The sequence below is a fragment of the Anastrepha ludens genome, chromosome 6, assembly GCF_028408465.1.
Source record: "Anastrepha ludens isolate Willacy chromosome 6, idAnaLude1.1, whole genome shotgun sequence".
Classification (NCBI taxonomy): domain Eukaryota; kingdom Metazoa; phylum Arthropoda; class Insecta; order Diptera; family Tephritidae; genus Anastrepha; species Anastrepha ludens.
The window spans coordinates 68,610,020-68,634,309 of NC_071502.1; the positions used below are offsets into that span (position 1 = coordinate 68,610,020).

Sequence of the window (24,290 nt, forward strand, 5' to 3'; positions counted from 1 at the left end):
CATTTCTTTGCATCTTTTATAGAACCGAAATTAAGACTGAACCCATATACACCAAAATTCGACTTCAATCCTATGGATTGCACTGATATAGTTATAGGTTCAGCGCGCGGTATGGCCAGTCGTGTAGGAGATTATTATACTCGTGATCGTTCCACTCCACGCCGAGATGAATTCTACGGTGGTAAATCGGACCTTTCACTAGGTACGGGCTTTGAAGAAAATGGCGTAACCACAATCATTTTCCGCAAGAAGCTCGTCGCAACTGAATCTACTGATCACACCTTGGACGACGCATTAACACATGTGATCTGGGCGAAGGGCCAAGAACCTGGTCATTATGTGCACATTCCAGCTTCAGGAATTGAAACAGAAACAGCGTCGGTGAAAGATTTCTATCAACCGGATGAACTGAAATATCACGGACACAAAATGCAACGCGGCGTTACACAATTGAATTTCTTCGGTGAGCAACTATATACATACATATGTATATGCCCGAAAATTTAATTTTTTCGATAACTAAATACTCTTATGTAAAATTTCAGAAAAGGAAAAGGTTGATACTAAAGATGGCGTAGTAGAAGCCTCCACAAATTTACTAGACAACGACTGCATGGGTCACTGGAAATACCCCAGCGATTGCTCGCCAGAAAACCACACTTGTGAATACTATGCCCAATGGGAAACTATTGGTCGCGGTGATGTGATGCGTTGGCACATTGAGACGTCGAATACAAAGACCTGGACTGGCATCGGCTTCAGCAATGATGAAAAGATGTCACAAACAGATGCCATCATCGGCTGGGTAGATCGGAATGGACGTCCCTTCTTGATGGATACGTGGATAAATGGGTACGGGGCACCCAAATTGGATGTACGACAGGATATAGTTGGTACCCCTTCAGGACGCATTGAGTACGGTGTAACGATTCTGGAGTTCGATCGTAAACGTGTGAGCAATGATGAGCAGGTGCGATAACTGAATGCTAAACAAATTTGATAACTAAAAGAAAACTTTTTTTCATTTGCAGGACTTATCATTCACGGATGATCATTGCTTATATTTATTCTTCCCAGTGCTGGGTGGCGCATTCCATGCTGTAAACAAGAAAATGGCCAAACACGAACGCACACCGACCATATCGGCTACACGTGTCTGCATTAAGTCTTGTGGCAAAGGTATTAAATTGACCGACCATTTAATCGGACTTCTCTTTTGAGTCTCTACAAATATTGTCTTCTCTTTTAAGAACTCGAGAGCGTGTATAATACAGCAACACCAGCACCAAATCGTCTTGTATACGCAGTTGGCGTAAAACTGATGAATCTAGCTGAATCCTTCGAGGCGCCACAACCGGGAACAGTGGAATTCAACAACTTGGCTGCTACGATTTCAGACTCATTTAATGGCATACTAAATAGTATACCGGGTTACTATAAGACCGAAATTGTTGGATTTGAGAAGTAAGTAGTCAGAATTCAAATTCGAAATGGCGACACAAAAAAGTGTTCGTGATGAACGCACATCAATTGAGTTGAGGAAGGGACTTACTATAAGTACTGTTGAGATTATTGTTTTGGATTATACTTTTTGATACTAACTCTGACATAAATTGAACCAATGTATCATTCCGGTGTTACTTACATATTGATCAGGCACATAGTATTAGGATTTTGGAAAGTATTTGATGATAAAGGTTTTTTTTTTTATAAGCAGCGGTAGCAGAGTGTGCTTGACAGTCAGTTTGTAATCTTTGGAAGCGCTTACTAATACGAGTATATTCTCAAAAATTAACACACAAAATAATTTTGGATAAGAAACTGAGGAAGAACTACAGGACGCAGATGTACGCGAAAACTTCTACACCAAACTATGTCTGTGAAAAGCCATCAGCAATAAGTAGGGACTAAGCTTTAAAAAATACCACTGTTTTTGCGCAGCGTTCATTAGACCTGCTTTTCTCCATGAGATAATTTTATGGTGCCGCTCCTCTTTTGAAGACGCGTAGTCTCAACCTACTTTTTATGGGGCAAAGATTTAGTAGGGTTTGCATTAACGACTGAAACTGTAAGAATCATATTAAATAGTCTGCTCCTAGATCTTGCAAGTATATAAGGCGGCAGTTTCTGCTACCCTACGCTTGAAGCAGGGTAGTTAGAGATACTACCTGGTTGTGTACCCATTTACGAGGGGTGTTCAAAAAGTATCGCGAGTTTTGAATTTTCGCAGGTTACGTATATTCGAATTTCGATTTTTTTGTGGCGATATGTTGGTACTCATGTCAGTTCAGTTAATTGTTGACAGCTGTTTTGCTTGCACGTGTTTCGGCAATGGATCAAAGAACCTGTAACAAATTTTGTGTGAAAAACGAAACTAAGTGCGCAGATGCATTCCAAATGTTAACTGTGTCATACGGAGAAGCTACTTTGGACCAAAGCAACGTTTATCGGTGGTACAAAATGTTCTCAGAAGGCCGAGAAGATGTGAACAACGAAGAGCGTGCCGGACGGCCGAGCAGTTCGAGGACGAAAAAATGTGAAGGGAAGAAATGGTATTGGCCAATCGTCGAATCACCGTTAGGGAAGTTGCTGAGGACTTAGACACATCGATTGATACCAAAACTGCTCAATTTCGACCAAAAGCAGCATCGCATAAACATTGCTAATGAGATGTTGGACTCTGTCCGCGACGACCCAAATTTACTCCAGAGGGTCATAACTGGTGACGAATCGTGGGTTTATGGTTATGACGTGGAAACCAAAGTTTAATCATCCCAGTGGAAGCTGCCGCACGAACCAAGACGGAAAAAGCGCGCCAAGTTCGGTCGAATGTAAAATTTTTGCTTACCGTTTTCTTCGATTGCAGGGGCATTGTGCATCATGAGTTCTTGACACAGGGTAAAACGCTTAATAAGGAATATTACCTGCAAGTTAAGCGCAATTTGCGCGAAACAATCCGCCAGAAATGGATTTGCCCTGGATTTGTGGAAGAACAAAAATTGTCTCTTGCATCACGATAACGCCCCTGCTCACACATCGTTTCTTGTGCGCGACTTTTTGGCCAAAAACAACACACTAATGATGCCGCAGCCACCGTATTCCCCAGATCTGGTCTCCTCAGACTTTTTATTTTTCCCGCTACGCTACGATTGACGAGATAAAGACGGCACCGAAGGAGGAGCTGAACAAGATAAAAAACATGATTTTTTGAAGTGCTTCGAAGATTTGAAAAAACATTGGCGCAAGTGCGGCGGTCGCCGTAACCGAATGGTTTGGTGCGTGGCTGCCATTTGGAATGCAGGTTCAAATCTCGGTGAAACACTAAAATTAAGAAAAACATTTTTCTTATGGAGGGAACACTTCTGCAATTTACTTGCTGGCGGTGACGCACATAATTCCGCCCCAGTAGAAGATGACCAGATACCTCCAATCGTCGATAATTTGGACGTTCCACCACCTAGTCATGACGAAGTCAGAGTTGCCATTCAGCGGCTCAAGAATAACAAAGCGGCTGGCGCTGACGGCTTGCTCGCTGAATTGTTCAAGACTGGCGGCGATGTGTTGATAGGGAGCATGCATCAGCTCATCTGCAAAATATGTCTATCAGAAAGCATGCCCGACGATTGGAATCTCACTGTTCTTTGTCCTGTACTGAAGAAAGGTACCCGACGATCTGCACCAACTACCGGGGCATCAGTCTTCTAACCATCGCTTACAAGGTCTTGCCTAGCGTCCTATGTGGAAGACTTAAGCCGTTTGCCAACACACTAATCGGGCCTTATCAGTGCGGCTTCAGACGTGGTAAGTCCACCATCGACCAGATCTTTACATTACGCCAAATCCTGGAAAATACCCATGAAAAGCAAGTCGACACCCATCATCTCTTTGTCGACTATAAAGCTGTGTTCGATAGCCCGATAAGGGATTGCCTGTACGACACCATGTCTGAGTTCGATATACCAGCGAAGCTCATACGGCTTTGCAGAATGACGTTGAGCAACACAACCAGATCCGTCAAGGTAGGAAATAACCTCTCCGAGCCATTCAATACCGTTCGAGGTTTCAGACAAGGCGATCCACTGTCATGCAATCTCTTCAACTTCGTGATGGACGGGAAGCTCCGAAAAGCAGGTGTTTCTCGTAATGACACTATTTTCTACAAATGTGTCCAGCTCCTTGCGTACGCCGATATCTTTGACATTATCGGCAGCTTACGCGATTAGCGCCAGTTGGACACATCAAGTGAAGCCAAGTCCTTCTCCACCTTATCTTTCCAACGCAAAGGAGGCTTTCCTCTTCCTCTGCTACCACCAGTTGGTACCACATCAAATACTTTCAGAGCCAAAGCGTTTGTATGTATCTATTCGGGCGACATGACCCAGCCAACGTAGCCTCTGGATCTTTAATCGCTGCGCTATGTCTATGTCGAAGTAAAGCTCACACAGCTCATCGTTTCATCGCCTGCGATATTCGTCATTGCCAATGTGCAAAGGTCCAAAAATCTTGCGCAGAATCTTTCCCTCAAACACTCCAAGCGTTGCTTCATTGGATGTTGTCATCGCCAACGCTTCTGCGCCATACGTTAGGACGGGCATAATGAGAGCCTTGTAGAGTATTACTTAGTCCAAAGTAACACTTGTTGACAAGAGAGAGTCTACGTTGGATTTCAAGGCTGACATTATTATAGGTGTTAATGCTGGTTCCTAAATATACGAAGTCTTTTACAACCTCGAAATTATAACTGTTAACAGTGACGTGGGTGCCGATACGCGAGTGCGCCGACTGTTTGTTTGAAGACAGGAGGTGCTTCGTTTTGTTCTCGTTCACCACCAGACCCATTCGCTTTGCCTCTTTATCCAGTTTGGAAAAGGCAGAACTAGCAGCGCGGTTGTTAAGGCCGATGATGTCAATACGCGGCTCATACAATCTCTCCAACATCAGGTTAAACAAGTCACAAATTCAGACATTCCGGCATACAGCTTTGAAATCGACGAAAAGATGGTGTGTTTCGATTCTCCTTTCATGGGTATTTTCCAAGATTTTGCGTATTGTGAGTATTTGGTCGAAGGTAGACTTTCCAGGACTAAAGCCGCACTGATAAGGTCCAATCATTTGGTTGACGGTTGGCTTCAGTCTTTCACACAATATGCTCGCTAAAACCTTATAGGCGATATTAAGAAGACTAATCCCGCGGTAATTGGCAAAGATTGCAGGATCGTCCTTCTTATTATGGATTAGGCAGAGCACACTGAAATTCCACTTAAATGGCAGGCATGCTTTCATCCGACCATATTTTGCATAGAAGCAGATGCATGCACCTTACTAGCTCCTCGCCGCCATGTTTGAATAGCTGAGCCGGCAGTCCGTCGGCGCCCGCGACTTTGTTTATTACTATTCTCACCACGACATGGTCGGATAGCGGAACGACAATTCCGTCGTCAACGCTTGGGGTATCGGGATCTTCACATTATCTGTGACTTGCGCAGTTATCACTGTTGAACAGGTTTGAGAAGTGTTCCCTCCATAATTCAAGTATGCCTCGGGTTTCAGTCACCAGATCGCCGTCTTTGTTCTTACAGGAAAACGCCCCGGTCTTAAAACCTTCTGTAAGCCGCCGAACTTTCTGGTAGAATTTTCGGGCGTTGTTCCTATTGGCCAGCATCTCAAGCTCCTCGCACTCACGTATTTCAGCCTCTCGTCTCTTCCTTCGGATAATACGTCTCTCTTCTTTTCTTAGCTCTCGGTAGCGATCCCACATGGTTCGCGTTGCGCCCAATCGTAGCGTGGCTCTATAGGCGGCATCCTTTCTTTTGCGGCAGCATGACATTCCTCGTCGTACCAACTGTTTTTTTGGGCTAGCCGAAATCCGATTCCATCCGATCCATTGTTCGCGCATTCCGGTTTGTTGGGCAGTACTCTCTGAGAGAAGAGTGAGAGTCGTGGCGAATCTTCTGGCTGTCTGTTGTGATTGCAGCTAGTTAGATGTACGTTTTTTGCTGCACAGAGGCGTGTGCTCAGTTTGGCTGCAACAAGGTAGTGATTCGAGTGGATGTTGGGTCCTCGGATCGTACGTACACCTAATACACTAGAAGCGTGTATTCCATCTATCACAACATGATCGATCTGGTTTCGTGTTTTTCGACCAGGAGGCAGCCAGGTGGCTTGGTGAATCTTCTTATACTGGAATCTGGTGCTGCAGACTACCATGTTTCGGGCCCTGGCGAAGTCGATCAGCCTCTGTCCGTTACCGGATGGTTCGTTGTGCAGGCTGAGTTTTCCGACTGTGAGACCAAAAATTCCTTCCTTGCCCACCCTGGCGTTGAAATCACCATGAACGATTTTTATATCGTGGCGAGGGTAGTGCTCATAGGAGCGTTCCAAGCGCTCATAGGAGGAATCTTTGGTTGCATCGTCCCTTTGTTTCGTCGAAGCGTGTGGCGCAAATGAGCGAGATGTTAAAAAAACGGGCTTTGATGCGGATTATTGCGAGACGCTCGTCCACTGGAGTGAACGACAGTACTTGGCGACGAAGTCTCTCTCTCACACCAAATCCAACACCGAATTTGCGCTCCTTTACATGACAGCTGTATTAGACGTCACAAGGTCCTACGCTTTTCTTGCCTTGTCCCGTCCATCGTATCTTTTGAATGGCAGTGATGTCAGTCTTTACTCTCACGACCACATCAACCAGCCGAGCAGAGGCACCTTCCCCATTAAGGGACGGGACATTCCAGGTACATGCCCTCAAATCGTATTCCTTAGTTCGTTTGCAGTGGTCGTCATCAGTATATGGGGGTCTCATCTGAGGCTTTTTTAATCTTTTCATTGCGGGAGATTTTTAAGTGACGGGTGCCAAGACCAGCGCACAACTAGCTATGCTAGAATGTTTCGCCTTCTCACGTTAGCTCACTCCCGAACGGGTGTTCGGAAGCTACCCAGAGGATACGTGTGCTAATCCCGGACTTTGTGAGCTGCTTGAACCATATGCAGAAGAATCGTCCTGGCCACCTTCAAGTAATTGGCGATCAGTAACTTTCGCAACTTGTGTGGGCTTTTACATATGGAACCATCTTCCTCTAGTGCCTCTATTCACACTAGAAAAATCAGCTATTTATATGAAATTGTTAAATTATGAAAATCCAAACCAAGGTGGATCTATGCATAAAAAGTATAATGGTAATAAAATATAACGGCCTTTTGTCATTCATTTCATGCTGGCATTCTGAAATTCAAGGTGAAAGAAGCACAGAAATCAGCTGAGATTCACCTTCATGCCAACAGTTTTTTCAAATATTTCATTAGAAAATTTTAATCAAGATTATTGTACTATATTTGTTTGATATTCATATCAATATCACTATTATTACTACAGAAATAACTTCCCGTGCATATGATTTTTTTCTGTATAACCAAAACAGTTGATTATTACCGCACGGAATTATAATATCTGCATCTATGCCAATTTGTTATCAAATTCTCTTCTTCAACTTTAGGAAAAAATTATACGCATGCATATTTTTAATTTCTTTCTGAAATATTTTATTAATATATGTTTCGTTCTTTATTTTGCTTTCACAGACAAGGCACAACAATGATTGCCAAATTGCAAGCTATGTTCGATAAGGCTGATTATGAGAAAGGACATGCGTTGGCGACAAATACAGTCGGTTCAGATAGCAGTGAATCGGCTAAGAGCGGTGATATTGTAAGAGCAGCCTTACAAGATAAAATTTCTACCGGCAAAGTGGGCTCGCTAGCTGTGGATGCACAATTCTTGGACTTCGAAGCATTAGAATGTAAGTGCTGGTGTGGCGTATACGTAACTTTTTAAGATAATATAGGGCATATCCTCTCCTCGGTAAAGGAACGTCACAGCTCAAAAAATTTCAAATTCGAGATTAACGACTTCCGAGTTTTCAATTTACTATGCTTTCCTAAGCAAAAGGATATACATATATATTTTCATATAATGAAATACTGTTATTAATAGGTATCGCTGAAGTTTTTACACAGCATAAAAGAGGAGCTGATGGTAATTCTGAATACTTATCTATATACATATATTTTTTTAATATGATGCTCTTCCAGCAAATAATCGATATATGCCCGTGCTTTGTTATTAAAATAACAAGAAAATAATAATCTGCACAAACAGTAAGATTAGGGATTTTAGGGAGCTGAATCATCTAGGTATATTTTTTTATATATTAATGCTAAATATTGATGTTCTCTTATTTCAGATAAAACATCTAGCAAAGATGATGAAACTTTACTTTCCTTCTTCGAACTCTCCGAAGTACGATTGTACATAGTGCTTGGCTTGATAGCCGCTTTGGTATTCATTGCATTGGTACAAGCGATCTGCACCATCTGCAAGACATCACGTAAAAATAAAACACAAAAGGTAAGTTGAGGCAAAATGAAATAAATATTACGGTCAAGTGGGTTAAGATGAGTTATGGGGTATTTTGAGACAAATCGATGAATACGTCGAAGGGATGAAGAGACGTACCGCATGGATATCTCTTAGATAGCAGAGAGCTTTAATAGCTGATAACCACATTCGATCAGAAGCTTTTCACTACCCGGCAGAAAGCTATCTAATCAGTCCTACATTTTCCTGCAATTTTACTTTGCCTGGACACACTTCACAGCTTCATAATAAAATACTAGTAAAGGGTTTTCCAATAACAGGTGTTACAGGTGAATGGATTGCGCTATCGAGAGATGATTAACGATTTTTTATGGTCGGCATTGGATGGTATTGATCTGGACAACGTTTATTTACAATAAGACGGCGCTAAGTGTCACACAAGCAACGAAACCATTGATCTTTAACGGGAAAAGTTTCCGGACCGAGTTATCTCTCGAAGACGTGATCACAATTGGCCACCGAGATCTTGTGATTTAACACCTTGCGACTTTTTTCCTTGAGGTCACCTGAAAGAGAAGGTCTACGCCAACAATTCAAGACCTCAAAGATGGAATTCGTGAGGCTATCGAAGACATAGAGCAGCCACTTTGCAAATCGGTTATGGATAATTTCATGAAAAGGATATTGTCCTGTAAGCGTAATCGTGGTGGTCATTTGCCTGGTGTTATTTTCCACTATTAACGGCATACCTTCCTCTTTATAATGAAATAAACTTTCGATCATTTATATTAAAAAATAGCATTTTTCTTTGAATATCAAAATAACATCTTTATTGGGAAACCCTACTTAGTAGCAATCAAAGTGGAACTCAGACATTCCCGGGCAAATTGCGCCTACGGACTTGGTTCTCACTTGGCTCTCAACTGCAAAATTTTCTAAAAAAGAATGTACGGAATGCAGCTGAAGTGATATACCTATGTACCTTCATACCAGATCAATCCAATGTCATATATCGAAATTTCGTAAAATCGTAGTCACTGTTTTATGGTGAATATCTCCGCCTCAAATACACTCGAACAATCAAAAAGCTCCAATTTAAGTCTGAGGGCGGATTTCTGATGAAATAAGCCTTCTTTCAACCTTAAATTCAACTTGGAATCGTCTGTGAATCAGTTTAAAGGGGAGTGGTTTAAAATGTTGCCCTATGAGATGAAGAACCATTCGAATCAACGATGTCGTAGATGCGCTTCGATTTTTCATGAACAGCATTATTTCTGGCAAGTTTGAAATCACAATTTCTAATTGGAGCAAAAAGAGGCTATCGGCGGCAGTTGCACGTTATTATCAGATGGAATGGAATAAAAAGGATACAGTTTATTTGATGGTAAATGAGACATTCTAATTGAGTTAGCCAAAAAATGCCCAGACACAAAATGGCAGATCCAAAAAGCATCAAATTCATAAAAAAAATGTTGTTATATTTTCTTCTAATTGTAATAAAAATGAACTAGCAAACAAAATGCTGGCTTATGCTATTTTCGCGCTTGATTTGGTTTCACAATACCCCATAATTTTTTGAAATTCTAAATAGCACAGTTTTTTTACAATTTCAATAACTTCTAAAAATTGTGTGTTTTCAAAAAAATGCTTTTTGAGGTAGTTAATTAATAAACTACAATAAAATACTTGCAAAAATACCAATTTTATTATGCTGAAATAAATCCCGTCTCACTACAATCCACTCTACTTTACATTAATCCACTTTTTGTTACTTAAATTAATTTTAATGTGGTGTAACACCGTAAGCATATCGTTTTGTGAAATCGCACATATGTAGTGTCCATGTACTCACAAATTACATATACATACATACATACATGTATACAAATAAAACGCTCTCGCACGATTCCAAACCCACATACATACATGCATATTACATATTTATGTACCACATGACTTTTTACCCAACGAATAATTTTTTTCTAAACTTTCCCATCCCATAATTAATGTCGAATTCATTGTATAACCATATTTAAAGCTTGTTTACGTAATACCCGATGAATGGCGGATATACCAGCAACGGCTACACCAACAACGCTACCATCAACCCTCTAGCGAACTTTGAAATACATAAATCCGAAGCCAAAAACAAAATTAGAAAATAAAAACCGCTATCGTTTACATACATACATACATATATATGTATATGTATAAGCACACATATGTGTGCTCAAATTATTGTACTTGCATATAAAAACTGAACCAAATGAATTACCTGATAATGAGAATGCACTAAAAATACCTGAAGGATTTGATTAAGCCACTAGCGCAATTATAGTGAAATGTCCCAAGCGATTCGAACTCACAAGTTGCATTGGTAATTAATAAAAAATTAAACAAAAATACAAAAAAAATCCCTCTAACACATCTTTCTGTATACGACTAATTTGAATTAAATAAACTTCTCTTCATTTTAATTTGAAATTTTCATTTTTTATTATAACGTCTATTTTCATCAAAATGTTTGCAAATGATTTGTTATTAATTTCCGACTTGTTGTCAAAGTTTAATTCATTAAATATTATTTTGCTTTTATGTTTCTTTTAGCTAACGTATCTCTTTATCTTTTTACTTCTTTCTCTTCAGTTCTGTATTAACCTTTATGTGATTTTCATCCCTCTCCATTTATTTCTTCTGTTCACATTTATATCACTTATATGTTCACCTATGTATGTATGTATGCATAGTGCCAAAAAGCCAGTCAGCATTTGTTTTTTGCTATTTTGTTATTGGTTTTCAAGTAACTTGATTTGTTTATATATACAAACATATTTATGTATTATAGAATATAGTATGCATTAGGGTGACCCACTAAAAGTCGAATCACTACATTTTTGTCATTATTAGGGATACTTTTTTGTTGGAAAAGAAAAGGCATGCACTTTTTTATTCGGTTTATATTTAAAAGAGCCGAAATGACCTTGTATTTCATACGAGCAAAGTCAGTTTTCGTTAATTTCATCCAAAATAGCTAAAAATTAATATCTTCAATTGATAAATTTTTTTTTTTTTCAGAGTTCCAACTTTTTGTGGACCACCTTAATATGCTTAGATATATTATTTATTTAATTTAATTTTAAGTGTTTTTGTTGCTTGCTGTATAGTTTGTGTTGTTTGTAAGTATCTTTTAAATTTACTCAACTAATATAAATATTTATATTATATAATATATACTCTATGGCCATCCCCGCTGATCTGCAACATACAAGAGATATGATCGCACCTATACTCGCCTTAATCTTCGAGGCGGCGATACGACTCAATTATATCCCCAAAAATGGGCAGAAGTAAAAGTGGTATTCATTCCCAAGGGAGGGAAAACCACACATACGAAGCCGAAGGACTTTAGGCCGATTAGATTATCATCCTTTCTATCAGCCCTAGAGCGTTTGCTAGATATGCATATCAAAGGGAGAAATTTGCAACAAGCTATTACCGTCCCAACACGCATACAGCAGAGGCAAATCAGCCTCTCACAGCGCTCCACACGCTAGTTGACACGGTTGAGAAATCACTTCATATAATGGGAGTAAACAGTGCACCAGTCTCGTTTATAGAACGAATGCTAACTAGGCGAACAATAAGCGCAAATTTGAGTGACATATCCACTAAGAAATTCCCGATCAGGGGTACACCCCAAGGTGGCGTAATCTCTCCACTTTTGTGGAGCTTACCTGCCAATAATATTCTTCAAGAACTTGAAAAAATGGGAGGGAAAATAATCTCATATGCCGATGATATTGTTATAACAATCTCGGAGAAACACCTTCCAACATTATGCGATCTTCAACAAAGATCTCTCAACAGACTAGCACTTTGGTGTAAAGTCGAGGACTTGAAGTAAATTCGAAAAAAAACGGATCTGATACTATTTATTTAGCAGAAAACATAAAACACCTGCTCTTAAACACATATTCCTAGGAGGGAAAGCACTTAGAGTAACAGAAAAGGCGAAATATCTAGGACTTGTACTGGATAGGAATCTAAATTGGGGGCTCACAGTCGCAGATAGAGTACGCAAATCTATGATGGCATTGTACACCTGCGGAAGGCTAATTGGAAAGAAATTGGGATTGGAACCCAGAATGATACACTAGCTGTACACAGCAGTGGTTAGGCCTATTCTCTACTATGGCATTGTAATATGGTGGAATGCCCTTGAGAAGGGTGTGAACATCAAAAAACTTGACAAGGTTCAAAGACTAGCATCTGTTCTCATAACTGGCGCGATGTCAACCACACCATCGAAAGCATTCGAGTATGTGCGACATTAAACTTCCTGCCGGTAGATCCGCAGGCAAAATATATCACGCGTAGTACGGCAATAAGGCTGAACACTCTAAGTAAGTGGTCAAATAAGAGATACGGTCACGACAAAATCCTGGCTGGTACTTCGGAGGTTCCCGGATTGGTGGACTATTCACTCCCGCCCACACTTGCCATTACAACGCTCACGACCCTCCTACCTTCAAGGGAAGAGTGAGAACGGGACGATGTAAGACAGGGCAAGTCTATCCAGCTCGAGGGCAGGGTGGGCGAAGGTGTATACTCCGACCATATGGGCTATAAAAGTCAATCTGTTGCTAAAAACCCACTGATTTCATTAAAACTAAAAGTGCAAAAATCGTAAAGCATGGAGCAGATTGGTTCGCCATTGGAGACTTAATTAACCATAAGGTGTTCTATTGTTTGGTGAAACTATTTTCCAACTTGCACCTAATGCCAAAAAATGTGCGGGTCGTTTTAAGTTTGAATTATTTGATCTGACTGCATGCAAAAACAACTTGAAGATGGTGGTGGTCAATCTATTGTTTGGCAAGCTCTGACTCCGACCTATGCTAAAAACATACTTCTAACTGGACTAAGCAAGTTATATTCAAGGCCGATTAAAAAGTCGTAATATTAAAGTTCTGCTGTGGTCATGTCGCACAGGCATTCCACCCTTCATACATTTTTCGGGAAAAAGAGTAAAGAAGAAGTACTACTTTGATATTGAAATTTTATACACATCTTTAGTTTAAGCTGGTTAAGAAAAATTTCAAAAGTGTTGTTGAGATCTATCATAATAATAAAAAAATTCTAAATACAAATTTTAATTTAAACTTAAACTTAAAAATAAGATATCTTAGCGAAACTCTTTGCATAAGTTTCTTTTATGAAAAGTAGCCCTGGTATTAAAAATGGGAGATATCAGACAACAGCTACGACTACTTCTCATACAGCGGTATTTTTCAATAATACAAAAAACTAGATATTTCAGTAATTAAAAGAGAAATTGACTAAATTCGATATTACTCGATTTAGAAGCTCCCCTTTCAATTCACCATATGACACAGAAGATGATCTCATTTTAATAATTACGCTTACAGATCTTCCTTACTCTGCGTAACATAACTATAAATTGAAATTATTGCGTTTATTAAAGAATGCCTTTTAAATTTCGTTATACACTTAAAAAAACTTTTAATAAATCGTTGTTAGATCATATTCAATAACACATTTTAAGCCTCGTAGTATGCAACATATTTTAATACAAATTTACAATGCAATTTTCGAGGCCGTTTTCAGAAAAGCGATCTGCGATAAATGGTGAATTTTTCACGTAAATCAAAAAAACAGACACTCGCCTTGAATTTATTTGTACAGGATTGCCAATATTCGCTAATATATGGACTGACCTGATATTATTGAGAGTTACTAGAAAGTTTCGGTATATCGCAATGCTGTTAATAATCCACTTGATATTCCATAAACAAAGCAATTTTGAGTTTACCAGTAAGGGGATAACCTAAGCAATGGCTGACTTTTTTAGATTTTGATAACAAATTTTATGAATTAACTTGTAATAAGTGTAATTGGTCTTATAAAAACTTATATTCACATATACACATATATACGTAATGTATTTATTCATATTTTAATAAATATGTATATAATTTATTGAATGTTACAAAATAGCAACAATCAAAATGTATGACTGGTTACTTGAAACATATTTATGTTGTTGGGAATTTGTATAAGCATATGTATGTATGCATACCTGTTGTATTTGCTGCCTAATGCTTTAAACTAGTGAGTTGTACATATATATGTATTTATGTATGCACTTTTGCAATGCTGCCATTAATTCGTGCTGTTTCTAACCGCAGTCGTTGTGACTTTCGTCCAATATATTTTCCATGTTCAGCGTCTAAAAACAAAATTATAAGTTTGAATGTTAATAAAAATAACCCATTATGCTGACTGGTTTTTGACCTACGCACACCCTAAATAATAACAAAAAATAACACTTTCTTTACCGCTATTCTTCTAGGACACACTCATACAAAACTCTCCTTGGAAAGAATTCGCCTCGAACACGAACTACGCCTTCGACCCCTACGGTGAGACCGAAGAGAAAAACATTACCACATCGACAACTGTCATCGCTACAGGCAAGGAAAAGTCACGTAACCGTTCCTCCAACTCGAACAGCCAACAGACTACACTACTCATGTCACATTCACCCACCAATAAATCGCAACTCTACCACGAAGGCACAAATGGTCATAATGGCGGTCATCAGTCACGCAGTCGCAATCAGTACGAAAACGGCACGCACGACTATCGCAGCAATGGCCGCGTACAGCGCAGCACCGGCAATATAGCTGCAGCAGTCACTGAGAACGGTCATTATGATCGCTACGAAGGCGATCGCAGCAACGAACGCGGTGGCCCCTATTCGCGCAGCTCATATGCCGAACGCGCCTATTCACTGCCGCGCCAACAAGCACAACAACAACATCGTGCCAATATGCAACCATCAGGCTACTATACGCAAGAGCGACGCGGGCATCGAGCTGCAGCCGCAGCAGCAGGATCGAATCCGCGTGACGAACGCAACAGTCGGCCTTATCGTGATGGCTCGCGGTCGCGTGAAGATCCGCGCATGAGTTCGAACGGTGGCGCCGATACGCCAGACTTTTACTTCATGCCATCGCAACGCAAATACTCGGGCGAAGTAGTGCGAGTATATGTGGACTACAATAAGGATCCGAATCATTGAGGGACAAGTGAAGGTGAACGATTTTGTGAGGGAGATGGAAATACATATATATTTATATATGTACGAGTATGTATATATCGGGAATGCGTACCCTGAAAGTGAATTCGCACAGCGGTTGAATGGAATACTTTACAAAGGAAACTTGGGAAAAATGATTCGACTTCCTTCCGGCCATAAAGTGGAAAGAAACTACATACAATTGCTTATTTCGCGGAAGAAAGGGGTATATCATTTAATCCATTGCAGCTAGCCACAAATAATTTAGTCAAGCGAATCCAATCAATAGTTATATCTATCAATTTGTATGCATATGCGTACATTTAGATCGTAAAAGTCGGTGCGTAAGGGGTATTCAAGCAGCTGAAAAATACCTCAAGCAAAATGCGTGAATCTGGGGGAAATGAGTTATTTATGAAATACACATTGAATAGTATACAGTTAAGAACACTTTTACGCATACAACTATAAAAATGAAATAACAAATTTATTTATTTAAAAACAGTTAATAATATATGGGTATTCACACTGCGTACCTTACTTGATAATCGTAAAAAAAAAAATTTAGTGAAACCTTCAATTCAAAAATAGCTAAATTTTGTCTGCCATTTATTGCACTAATATTTTAACATCAAATTAAAAAAAAAAATATCGCAAACTGTAAATAGGTCACCGTGAACACCTGGAACAAAAATATATTTACAAAAAAATTTTTCGGGCCAAGTCGATACATTTTATATAAGGCATTAGATAAATTTTGAAAACAAAATAGTTTAAACTATAAGGGTATTCATGATGCGTTAATGTTATCAAAATGAATGCTAGCAAAAAATACAAATATCATTTGGTCAGCGTGAATACCTTCACTAAAATATATTTGCATTTGTGGTATTCAGACCGAGCTTGTACTTTTATAATTCGAAATTAAGAAATTCTATAAATTTTGTAAAAACAGTTTATAGTATAAGGGTATTGATGATGCGTTAGTCTTAAACCAACGAATTCTAGTAAATTTCAAAATTATCAGCCCAAATACCTTCCATAAAAAAGATTTACATGAGGGGTATAAAAACCAAGTTATTAAATTTCATAGATCGCATTAAGTAAATAAAATTTTGTAAAAAATTTCAGTAAAAACTACAAGTTTTGTAAATTTAACGATTCCGGTTTTGCGTAATTCAGTAAATTGCACGAAATGATTTATTTTTTCTCGGATGACAAGTCAGCCTGTTTTTTTTTTTTTTAAGAAGAAACATGAAGTAACTTTTGTAATATTTTCTATAAAATATCATGAATTAATTATATACTGATTTATTCATTTAAACGCCCCGAGTGAACGTGAATAGAAAACATCTGATGCATTATCCAAAGTTAGCCGATTCAGTAATCAGAAAAATTACAAAATTAAAATACTTCGTTGTATTCCATGTGTTTTTCTATTGTCAGATTTTCGGAATATCAAAGAAACTAACACTGAGTTAACGAGGCGACAAGCGTAATTCGGTATTGCAACAACTGTTTTGTTTGTCATTCTTTTCGTCGCTTCAAGGTCTCTAAATGAATATTAATACAATTTAATCTACTAAACTCGATCTGAAGACCGCTATAATAAATTCTACCATATACCGAATTTTAATATAAACCAGCTAGGTTTGAAGATCTTTATAAATAATGAAAATGCGTATGAGAGATATCAAAACATGCTTTTACAGAAAAATAATCATTAAAAAGTGTTTAGATTTTTACGCATTAGAACGTTGAAGCGTCAGTAGTCATTTTTTTTTGTTAAAATATATTTAAAAACAAAATAACGCCTTTGAAATATTTAAGGCACTACAAATAAAAAAGTATATATATTTACATAATTGAGGTATAAGAATAAATATTAATAAAAATAAGTTACATATAAACTGTATACATATTTACGTAGAAAATTTGTATATAAATTGTTTCAAATAATAAATTTAATTGAAGTATTTTTTATAACCCTACAAAAATTATATGGATTGGAATTGGAATTGGATTCTGAACCTTATAACCATGTATGGTTTTGAAGTTCAAAGCAACCTTGTGACAGCTTCATATACTTATAATTTAAGAATAATTGGTACTTCTTTAAAAGTCCGCTTTGCTTTGAATTATGGGCGCTAGCAACAGCGTTCATAAAGTCAATTTTTAATGCGTACTATTCAATAAAACAATTTTTTCTATAAAAACTTTCGAAAGGCCTAAATAAAAATAACTTTTCCTTTACTTTCTAACTTACGCCTTTGAACAGCTCTTTTTCGTGCAGAAAGTTTCTCAAGGCTTAACATGTCAATGTAGAGTTAAATGAAAAAAAAATAATAATTTTGCGGTTTAACTACAATTTTAAATTTAGAGTTTAGAGTTTTAAAGATTCTATAAAAATTAATATTTTTAGCTGAATGTGCAAATTTTCTTTTTGTGACATATTAGAAAATATATTGTAGTAAGAAAATATTATTTTATTTTAAATAAATTCTTAATATTTTTCTAAATATTATTATTTTTTATTTTTGGAAACATTTTTTGTGCCTGGAAATGGGTTGATACTTTATACACTAAAACAGTTTCATTAAAATTTATAAAAATTGAAACTTGGAGAAATTTTAATTATAATGAAATTTTTAGTAGTAAAGGACACTTGTTTGAGAGCTCATCACAAAGAGTAACACATAGTCACCTATTTTGTAAACAAAGAAGCGTAATGCAAATTTTAATTAAACCCTATATTTTAGACGATTTGTATCTAAGCATATTGCGTTTATTTATATAATACAATGTTGTAATATATTTAATGGCATGTGACATTTGCTAGTTACCTGTAAATAAAACAAATAAAGGGAATAAACTCTAAAAAATCTAACTGTTTTTTAATTACGACTGATTGAGTACAATTAAATCAAAGAAAAACATGAGAGTACAACATGTTTTTATGGAGAAACAATATCAATTCATTTTTACCGGAATTCCTCAAATAATCTAACTCAAAATAACAGTACCGTTGCTATCAATCAGCTGTTAACCACCTTACCTTTCCGAATGCTTCCCAACATGCATTTGTCACTTCATACACATACACACACTGCTACATTTCGCAGTTTGGCGTTTTCAGCTGTTCATTGCACCCAAGCCAATTTTTTGTTGGAAGCCAATTTGTGCAACTTTGAGAAAATTGTGCAATTCACTTGCAATCCAGATGGAAGAATGGAATTCGAAGTGAACGTTCAAAATATTGCAATCACTAGTATACGTTAATCTACCAATTGAGCCTGTTTGGATTAGTTAAAACTGAAAAATATGGCTAGTTACCCACACTGCGCTGTGCGCGTTAAAGTCAAGGTAAATATATTAAAAATCAAGATTTTTTCCAAAATAATCATTTATGTTATTTTTAAATGCTCCAACAAATGTAAAACGTTTTGTAGAAATGTGAGCCAAATGTTCCGCCTGAGTGGCGCAAATTTAGCGTCGATCCGCAAATCACATCGCTGGAAGTACTCTACTCTTTGCTCGCTAAAGCCTTTGACATCAAATCGGATTTCGCAATCAAATATAAAGCTTTCGATCCAGCAGGCAATGAAATGTACTTATCTGTGTTGTCTGATTGGGATTTAGATGCTGCTTTTCTCCGCATTCATAATCTCTCCATACAGACAGCTACGGAGCCGTGTCTTATGCTGCAAATCGATATTAAACCATTTACAGAAGTACGTGAATGGGACATCGATGCCGCAGCTACAGAGAGCGCTGTTCCCTGCAGTAGTGGTTGTGCGAGTGTAAATTCACTTTCACCAAATTTCTCCGCAAATGCGGGAGTACGGGAAGCTGTCTCACCACTACAACAGTCAATAGGTGCATCGCAAAAGTATGTGCAAAATATGCAGACAAAGCTACCAGGCCTGATTATGAACCATATGGAGAAAACTTTTTCGATCGTTCAGAAAGCTTTCAATCTGTCTGAGGAAACTATGTCATCGTTGCCGCCACGACCACCCTTGGCCGATATTGAGTTTCGATTATTTTTAGATGCACTAGGACAAATAAAACGGACCGATGAATTGCGTAAGGTTATATTCTTTGGAGGCATTGATCCAAGTTTGCGTCGGGTAGTGTGGAAACACATTCTAAACGTATATCCACATGGCATGAATGGTCACCAACGCATGGATTATATGCGCAGAAAGTCGGAGCAATACATTAAGCTACGCGATACGTGGAAGAATGCAGTGAAGCAAGGTGTGCGAATAATGTTTATATTCATACCAAGTTAGTAAAACAAAATGTTTAATCTAGGTTGCATAGCGGGTGAGTTGTCATACGTCACCAGTATGGTAAAAAAGGATGTTTTACGTACGGATCGACTGCATCCTTTCTACGCTGGTAGCGACGACAATCAAAACATAGCTTCGCTTTTCAATATCCTAACAACATATGCGCTCAATCATCCCTCGGTAAGCTATTGCCAAGGCATGTCCGACATTGCTTCGCCTCTACTGGTAACCATGAACGATGAAGCGCAAGCATATATCTGCTTTTGCGCCATAATGTCTCGTGTGAGAGGTAATTTTATGTTGGACGGCATAGCAATGACGCAGAAATTCGCGCATCTTACAGAGGCACTGAGTTATTACGATCCTGAATTTTGGGAATACTTAAAATCGCAACAGGCGGATGATTTGCTGTTTTGTTATCGCTGGCTCTTGCTCGAATTAAAGCGTGAATTTCCGTTCGACGATGCACTACGCATGCTAGAAGTACAATGGAGTTCGTTGAAGTATGAGACGAGTATTGGCAAAGAACTGAATTTATTTGAAAAGGCAAGAGCAAAGCTTTTATAACTGATGCGCTAGTACTTTAATTTTTCTTTTTGCTTAATTTTCGTCATGAAGGAGTTTGTGCCTATTTCGGATAGCCCCGCACCGACCACATCCAGCTCGCTTTCGAGTTCGTATGGTGCACCTATAAGTCCCTCCTACATGTTGGTGAAACAGCGTGAAAATCCTTACACCAAGGTATGCGCTCTTCGCCGTCAAAGCTCTTCAGCTTCATTGAATTCACTCAGCTCATCACTTAGTGCTGGCGGCGGAGTGATAAACAACTTGCGATTAGATGCAACGAAACGCCTTAATCAGAGTCTCGATGATAATATGCCGCGTGCAGTGGCATGCCGGCGACGACATTCTTCGAAAGCTCACCAAAGCTTAGATGAATCCAAAATGCTACTGTTGATGGAGGGTATGGAAGAAGTAAAACACGTCGAGCTAGATAATACAACGTCCAAAGTAAAGCCTGTTGAATGTGCAGAGGATGTCGAAGATGACGATGTCTTCACCAGCGCCGATAGCAGCATCAATAACGACTACACAGATATTAATCCATTCACGTTTCATCCAACCAATCCATTCCTAAATGATGGTCATATAAATGAAGTAATAGCTGAGTCGTACAAATCTCCCTCAAATTCCAATACATCAACGGCAGGTGAAGGTGTAACCATGGGCAATGAAAAAGTAGTTAGTGGTGAACTAGGATTTATGGAAAAAATGCCACAACTTCCAAAAGGAATTGCCAAATTGCAAAATAAGAACATTTTATCAAATTACAATGCTGTAAGCAACATAATAGCCAAACAGATTGCAAATGCTTCCAATGTGGGTGAAAGTGTGCGGCGTGTAGGCAGTGGTGGGGGAGGGCATTTCAAGGATCTAAAGGAAAAAATTGCTGCAACGAGCAGAAAAGGTGAGCGAAATAACAAACATTTGTGTATTAAAAATATTTTTGGTCTCATTTACAGGCATTTCCTTCGATGAAACGAGCAATAACCCTACGGAAAGATCCCAACAAAAGTTAGTAAAAAATTTCAATGAATTTCTCAATTTCGCTTCGTTGAATAAAAATCGTATTGCGGATAAATTCTCCACAACATCACCTACATTATCCGACAACAGTGGCACCAGCAGCATGAACACATGTGGCAAAGAAAGATCCAAAACACCTTCACCCACACACGCCTACATTCAGCCATATACAGCAACCACGTCAGCAACTGCCCTCACAACACCACATCCACTCGTGCAACTAACGCGCAGCGGTTTTGTTTCCTCACTGGACGAATCTGATTCATCGTCCGTGCCTGATACCACATGGAGCGGCTCTACCGCCGCGACAGCAATACAACAGACAAACAATGCCAGTAACAATAGCTTGCACTTGGAGCTTGCATCGCTGGATTCTTCGACGGCTCAAACACCCGATCGTACACCAACATTCGAACGCAAAACTGATAAAGAAGCATTCACAGAAGAGCGTGAAGTGAGCACAAGTAAGTTGCAAGACGCGACGTGTATACCCACAAAAAAATTGCCAGCTGAACCAAGTCTAACGCCCGATGACAGTCAGGATCAAGAGTATTACCCTATGACAACCGCCATCACACGGGAGTTGCGTTTAGAGGCAGACAATTTAGATCGGCAGTTATTCGGTGAACCCGTCGGTAAACAACCAACCGTGAATTGTGACATAGAGTATGAAAAATTGGATAAAGACTCGTTAGAATTGGTGGAGGATCTAAAAGAAAATGAAATCGTTGCATGTCCTGATATTAGTGAACTGCTAATACGCCGGCGCAACCGCAACAGTCGCACCAAAAGCAGTTTAGAACCGCTCCAACAAGTATCCACCAGTACAGCGTGGCGGGTGGATGTCGATGAGCTGCCCAATGTCACAATTGATAATAATTCAAATGACGCGCAAACATATAGCGCCGATAGAATTACTGCATCACCAGCGCAGAGCATACTCAATCCCTTCGTCGATCCTACAGCGAACCTGCTGATGGATGGCGTGTCGGGTGTTTTGCCCAACAGTAGCAGTTTACCGGAAGTGTTGGTGCCGATTTCCACAGACACCGCCAACGCATCACCTGTAGAGTTGGCTACAAATGCAGTTGATGAAATTACCTTCGCTAAATCACCAGGACGAAGTGCGGCGGTCGCTGGTGAACGGGCATTTGGTAGTTCTGTTACAGTGGGACCAACGCCACCAGTCTTGCCACCACCCACCGAGTTTGGTGGTGGCAATCCTTTCCTGATGTTTCTCTGCTTAACACTGTTGCTACAGCATCGCCAAACAATTATGAAAAGTGGCATGGACTACAACGAGATAGCGATGCACTTCGACAAGATGGTGCGCAAACACGATGTCATACGCGTACTGAATCAAGCGCGTCGCATGTATATTGATTATCTGAAAACGCAAAATGCCTATAAGCAGCGATTACAGCAGGCGACTGAGCATGCGACAAGCAATGATATCAACAGGAATTTAAAAGCAAGTGATGCAACAGTGCCGGCGATACAGCACACGGGTGCCAGCTACTGTGGCACGCTCAGTACAGCAGCAAAGTCATAGACCAGCAATCGGTGGAGAGGTTGTTGAATTGTCCAGAGAAAAAGCAGCAAAAATGCAAAAGAAAATCAGCTACAAAGAAACACCAAAGAACTTTTACAAAGCTAGCCTAGATAGCCAGCCTCGAAATTGTTCCTGCTATTTTTCCCCTATCAATTTGCGATGTAATTTCCTTTACTTTTACTCAACCTTGAAATTTTACTAGTCTAGTTTCTTTATTTGCTTTGATGTAAATGGCCGGGACAGCGAAGGTCCTCGTAATGCTGGGTTATTTGAGTTATATTTATGTTGATTTTTCGTTCCTGAATCCGCTTGTTGGATTTAGAGGTAACACACGCAGTGCCGAAACCTGCTTGAAAACTTTCAAGCATTTGTTAGTTTAAGTGCAGAGTTGCTAAACTGTACGCGTATGTACCGTTATTATGGCAGCTTCTTGTATTTAATGATTTCTATCGTCTAATTTTTTTAAATTGTGTTGAATAATTTTTGTTTTGAATCGACGGTTTTATATTTCTGTTAGTGTCTTTCGTTTTCATTTGCTAATTGAATTTCGTTTGATTTAGCATTTGTTTTTATGTTGTGTTCGAAGTATATAACGTTCAGCGGAATTTACTTGTTTTGGTTTTTTTTCTAATTCGTTGCAGTTTCTTTAGATAGATTGGCTTGTATATGTAGTTGTTTTTTTTTAATCGAGGAGCCATTTTGTGACTACTTTTTTAATACTTTATCATGTAAATTAAAGCCAGAGGAAGCGGTTTGTTCTTCAAAAGACTTTTAGGTTTAAGTGACGTAGTGGCGAAGTGAAAGTAATGCCTTCAATATGAGATTCGTGAGGTGAAAAATTAAAAAGATAAGGAACATATCGTTATTTTAAAGGCAACAATTAGGCTTAGCGATATCAACGAACTGAGTGGTTCTAGCTTCGTCTATTTGTATGTCGCCTGTTTTATAATATATTGTTTCTTAAATAAAATTGTAACTTGATGCTTTTAGTTTTCTTGTTTTATTTTTTTTTTATTATTTACTATTTTAATTTTTTTTTTTGGCTGAGTTTTTATTATTTTATGTAAATTTTGTTTTTGTAAATCTTTTTTTGTTATTATTTTATTAATTTTTTTATTATTTCTTTTTGTTATTTTTAGCTATTTTTATTATTTTTTAAATTTTATTTTTATTATTTTTTTTTATATTATTTTAATTTTTTTTTTCAAATATTTTTTTTTTTTTTTTAATTTAAATTTGTTTTCTTTTGTTTTTTTATTTTTTAACGTTTTTTTTTAAATTTTTTTTTATTGTAACTTTGTTTTTTTAATTTTTTATTTTTTTTTTTTAACTTTGTTTTTTAGTTTTTTATTTTTTTTTTTAATTTTTTTTAACTTTGTT

At 38.3% G+C, this 24,290-nt stretch overlaps 2 protein-coding genes across 7 annotated transcripts in view; both read left to right on the forward strand.

The window, feature by feature from the left end:
* Nucleotides 1–18,352, forward strand: part of LOC128866255 (uncharacterized) — a 229,320-nt gene extending 210,968 nt beyond the window's left edge. For 5 of the 6 annotated variants that reach the window (XM_054106842.1, XM_054106838.1, XM_054106843.1 and 2 more), the window contains 7 exons: nucleotides 23–463; nucleotides 546–970; nucleotides 1,032–1,179; nucleotides 1,251–1,464; nucleotides 7,579–7,796; nucleotides 8,241–8,404; nucleotides 14,748–18,352. In XM_054106842.1, the coding sequence (XP_053962817.1) occupies nucleotides 23–463; nucleotides 546–970; nucleotides 1,032–1,179; nucleotides 1,251–1,464; nucleotides 7,579–7,796; nucleotides 8,241–8,404; nucleotides 14,748–15,479 (2,342 nt within the window). In that variant the 3' untranslated portion in view covers nucleotides 15,480–18,352. Of the gene's footprint in view, nucleotides 1–22; nucleotides 464–545; nucleotides 971–1,031; nucleotides 1,180–1,250; nucleotides 1,465–7,578; nucleotides 7,797–8,240; nucleotides 8,405–10,412; nucleotides 10,752–14,747 lie in introns of all 6 variants that reach the window. The other variant, XR_008454924.1, reaches the window with a different exon arrangement.
* A 213-nt stretch (nucleotides 18,353–18,565) lies between these two features.
* On the forward strand, nucleotides 18,566–23,899 carry LOC128866257 (uncharacterized). Its single transcript, XM_054106844.1, has 5 exons — nucleotides 18,566–18,839; nucleotides 18,926–19,736; nucleotides 19,794–20,317; nucleotides 20,390–21,239; nucleotides 21,295–23,899. The coding sequence occupies exons 1-5, from the start codon at nucleotides 18,798–18,800 to the stop codon at nucleotides 22,908–22,910; spliced, it is 3,843 nt and encodes a 1,280-aa protein (XP_053962819.1). The 5' UTR covers nucleotides 18,566–18,797; the 3' UTR covers nucleotides 22,911–23,899.
* The last annotated feature ends 391 nt before the right edge of the window (nucleotides 23,900–24,290 follow it).